The 4,888-nt window shown below is 39.4% G+C and overlaps 1 protein-coding gene across 1 annotated transcript; it reads right to left on the reverse strand.

The window, feature by feature from the left end:
- Positions 1-567: 567 nt before the first annotated feature.
- LOC138883333 (uncharacterized) lies at positions 568-1,659 on the reverse strand. Its single transcript, XM_070164015.1, has 2 exons — positions 1,085-1,659; positions 568-820 (listed from the first exon to the last, which is right to left on the reverse strand). Exons 1-2 carry the CDS (start codon positions 1,657-1,659, stop codon positions 568-570), a joined length of 828 nt encoding a protein of 275 aa, XP_070020116.1.
- Between the last annotated feature and the right edge of the window lie 3,229 nt (positions 1,660-4,888).

A 4,888-nucleotide genomic window follows, 5' to 3' on the forward strand; every position in this document is an offset into this window, starting at 1 on the left:
TTGTCTTCCACTTTCCAGGCACTCCATCAGAACTAAGTCCATATAATTTGCAATATGCCTTCTCTCCTGCCTGGGAAATAGGTACTTGTTGACAAACTCAAAAATGACTTTGTGCTGTGGCCTCATTTCACTCTTCTGTACAACCCTAGCCTCATTCACATCTGCATCATCATAGAACCTCCTGGTAATTTCAAGGGCAGTAGGAAGGGAGTCCAGACATGGCCACCTTTGCCTTGTATAGTCATCAAACCCTTCAGAGGGTATGTCAAGGATCTCTCCTAGATTTTTTGCATCAAAGGCCACTTGAACTCCTTTCACCAAGCTACTAACTCTACCATCCTTAACCTCTGCATTTGCCATGAACTCAATGATCTCATTCCTGGCTAGAATTCTATCCATCTGAAGGACCATGTCCTTCCAGCCTTGAGCAGCTAAGGCATCCACCAGTTTCATCATTCCTGGTTCCACTAGGTGTTTTAGCAATCTACCCTTCAAATTTTTTCTTTTGCCAAACATGGAAAGCTTGTCTTGTTCACCATCAGACTCATTATCTTCTTCTTCACCACTTTATTCCTCATCTTCAGAAATTCTTACTTGTTTACTTTTCACTGCAGACCTTGTCCTCTTGGCCAATGAGGGTTCAGCAGCCTCAAACACAGAGGAAGACTTCTTGGAACAAGTCTTGGGCTTTTTGGGCTTGGGGGTCTGAACCTCCACTGTTGGAACTTCCTCCTGATTGACCTGTTCCATCTCCTCAATATCAACAGGTTCTGAGGCCTCGGCAGCCTCACCCTTTTCTTTAGCAATCCTTTTCTTCTTACTTTCAGCCAGAGCCTTTTGTAGATCACTCTCACTCTATTTCACCCTGCTTCTTGTGTCTCTTCCCTTTGGCAAGGAAGTTTCAGTAGTTGTTGGGGATGAAACCTTTCTTTTCTTGGAGGGTTTAGAGGCACTGGGGGATTTTGGTGTGGGAGTTCTTCTTTTCTTTGGATCATAACTTGCCCCAACCTTTTTCTACAGGTATGCTAAGGTCTCTTTAGTTGATGAACCAAGTTTATCTCCTTGTGCTCTTAGATTAACTAACCCTTCAGAAGCTTCACCAGAACCACTTCCCCCTGACTTCTTGCCACTCTCTTCAACATTTTCTTGTTCAACCCCACAAATAGCAGGTACAGACAAATCACCAGTGGGTGAATGATCAACCACTCTTTTCCCTTTTACCCTCTCGTCACCACAGGCACCCTTTTTTTTTCTTTTTCTGAATTGTTTTTTGCCTTCAGTCCTTCTTACCTCAGGTAATTCCACATCCCTAATAGGCCCAACCAAAACAAACCTATTTTCTAAATTCTCAGTCAAAGAAGAACTTACCTTAGAAGGGGATTCTTGAGTCTTCTCAGAGTCAGAAGACCCAGGTCCTTCCCCCTCACTAGCAGATTTGTTCGACTCAGAATCAGAGTTGGAATCAGAGTCTTGGACCTGGTTTGCCTTTAATGTCTCATTCAATTTCTTTGAAAGAGCCCCAAAAGCTACTGTTTTTCGAGCCAGCATTTTTACCCTTCTCAGCCTGGGTTTGGGAGATGTGCTAGGTGGAGGAGGGGTAGATGAATTAGAGGGAGTCGGTGGTGGTGGAGTTCCAGGGTTATCTTGTGGGTTTGTCATTATCGTTGATTCTTTGAGAGATTTTGTGAGTTAGAACTTGGGAGAAGAAAGCAATTGAAAGTGAAGAGGGGTTTTTTGACGGTTTAGAATTTTGAAAATGGCAGGAGATAATGATGCGTATTTAAAGAGAAATACACATTTAACATATAACGACAGCTTTAGCAGTGGTCAATTATAGGTCTAATCAACCTAAAATTTCAGGTTTAAATGAACGGTTAGGCTTCCCTAGATTTTAGGCAATTTTTGTGGTTTAGAGTTCTAAAGCTGACGAAACTAGTTCAAAAACAAACAGATAGAATTTTCTAAGGATTTGAACAATTGTAGGACTTCTTCTCATGATTTAAATATTTATATTTCTAATTGTTCAGAGTATAGAAAACATACCTTAGCATTCAGATGAACCAATACTGATGAACTGGGTCCTTCATTTAGAATTCTCTTCACCATGTCTCAATTTACCTTAACAGAGAAAATTTTGTAAGAGATCAATGAGTCATATTAACACATATCACAGGAGTATACTAATTACATCATGATACCGAGTAAAAATTAATCTAGATTTTTACACAAGATCAGATTTCCTGTGAATTTTTTTTTCATTTTTTTTCATTGTGCATTCTGAGCTGGTCCTATTAGGTGATCTTAATCATCCCTAATTCCAACCTGCTCCTCTCAAAGTTTTCTCTACTCAGTGCTTTAGTAAAGATGTCAGCAATTTGTTTATCAGTAGCACAAAATTCTATGGAGATCAATCCTTTCTCATAGTTATCTCTTAAGAAGTGGTGTCTAACATCTATGTGCTTAGTCCTCTTATGATGAACATGGTTCTTTGTCATACTTATAGCATTAGTGTTATCACAGAAGATAGGAATGCAACCAACTTCAATGCCAAAATCTACCAGTTATTGTTTGATCCACATCAAATGAGCACAACAAGAGGCATCAACAACATATTCAGCCTTAGCAGTGGATAAGGCCACTGAATTCTGTTTTTAGTGGCCCATGATACAAGACATGAACCAAGAAAATGAGCCATACCTGAGGTGCTCTTTCTATCTACAAGGAAACCTGCATAGTCAGCATCAACATACCCTACTAGATTGAAATTACTACCTTTAGGGTACCAAAGACACAAATCAGTAGTGCCTTTCAAATATCTCAGTATCCTCTTGACAGCAGTCAAGTGAGACTCCTTTGGATTAGCCTAAAAACGAGCACAAAGCCCTACACTGAAAACTATGTCAGGTCTGCTGGCAGTAAGATACAAAAGTGAACCAATCACACCCCTATACAACTTCTGATCAACAGATGAACCAGGTTCATCTATGTCTAATTTAGTGGCAGTTGTTGCAATGGGGGTGTCTATTTCCTTTGATTTATCCATTTTAAACTTTTTGATCAATTCTTTTGCATATTTCTGCTGATGCATCATGGTTCCATTTGGGTTTTGTTTGATCTGTAAGCCTAAGAAAAAGTTAAGCTCACCCATCATACTCATTTCAAACTCACTCCCCATTAATTTGGCAAAATCTTTACTTAGTTTATCAGTGGTTACCCCAAAAATTATGTCATCAATATATATTTGTACCACAAGAAGATCCTTAACTTTTTCCCTCAAGAATAAAGTACTGTCAATTTTACCTCTTTTGTTGCCATGTTCAAGCAGGAATTTGGACAATCGTTCATACCATGCTGTAGGAACCTGCTTGAGTCCATAGAGAGCCTTGTCTAATTTGTACACATGTTCAGGACACTCCTTACTCTCAAACCCTAGAGGTTGTTTAATAAACACTTCTTCTTTTAGGTAGCCATTTAGTAAGGAACTTTTGACATCCATCTGATGAAGAGTGAATTCCGTGTGTGCTGGAAAGGCTATGAGGAGTCTTACTGCCTCCAGTCTTGCAACTGGAGCAAAGGTCTCATCATAATCTATACCCTCCTCTTGGCTATAACCTTGGACCACCAGTCTAGCCTTGTTTCTTATAACTGTTCCATCTTCATCAAGCTTGTTTCTGAAGACCCATTTTGTACCAATTACTGATCTATCCTTGGGTCTTGGAACTAGATGCCAAACTTGAGTTCTCTCGAACTGATTGAGTTCATCTTGCATGGCATTTGCCCAATCTGCATCCTGCAAACCCTCAACAACATTTTTAGGTTCAATAAGAGATAGGAAAGTATCAAAAGCACACAGATTCTTTAATTGTGATCTAGTTTTAACTCCAGAGGTTAGATCAGTAATTATGCTCTTAATGGGATGAGAACTTTGTTACTTATGAGGTTTCACAACCAACTAATTTCTGCTTTATGTTTCCCCCATGTTTTGTTGCTGAGGAACAGGGTCATGAACACATTCCTTTAGGGGATTGGTTTTAGTTCCTCTTTGTTCAGTTCCCCCTGTCAGGTTTCCCTAGATGGAAGAACCTGTTCCATCACTCGTTCCTTCTTTTGGAGCAACTTTGGCTTGAGATGAGACTTCACTCAATTCTTTTACCAGTCCAATAGCTTCATCCATGTTCCTGTCTCCCAGAAAGAATGTTAGTTTCATCAAAAACTACATGTACACTTTCTTCTACACACAAAGTTCTTTTATTGAATACTTTATAAGCTTTGCTATGTGAAGAATATCCCAAGAATACTCCCTCATCACTTCTAGGATCAAACATACCTAGGCAGTCCTTTCCATTATTGTGCACAAAGCACTTGCATCAAGATGCCCTAAGATGGGATATATTTGGTTTTCTACCTTCAAGTAACTCATAGGGAGTCTTCTCTATAAGAGGTCTAGTCATGCATCTATTAATGATGTAACATGCAGTATTTACAGCCTCTGCCCAAAAGCTATAGGGTAGTTTACTAGAAAGAAGCACAGTCCTAGCTATATCTTCAAGAGTCCTATTCTTTCTTTCAACCACTCCATTTTGTTGAGGAGTCCTAGGGGCAAAAAAATTATGATCTATACCATGCTCATCAAAAAATTCAGCAAACTTAGCGTTTTCAAATTCAGTTCCATGATCAGACCTGATTGATGCAAGTTGATTACCTAGTTGTTTCTGAGTTTTTCTAACAAAGGCAGTAAACATGTCAAATGCTTCATCCTTAGATGTTAAGAACAGTACCAGGTAACCCTAGAGTGATCATCAACAAGTACCATCACATATTTCTTACCACCTCTGCTTAAAGTTCTCATTGGACCACAGAGATCCATATGAACCAGTTCCATCGTCCT

Source organism: Nicotiana sylvestris, chromosome 12 (genome assembly GCF_000393655.2).
Source record: "Nicotiana sylvestris chromosome 12, ASM39365v2, whole genome shotgun sequence".
Taxonomy (NCBI): Eukaryota; Viridiplantae; Streptophyta; class Magnoliopsida; order Solanales; family Solanaceae; genus Nicotiana; species Nicotiana sylvestris.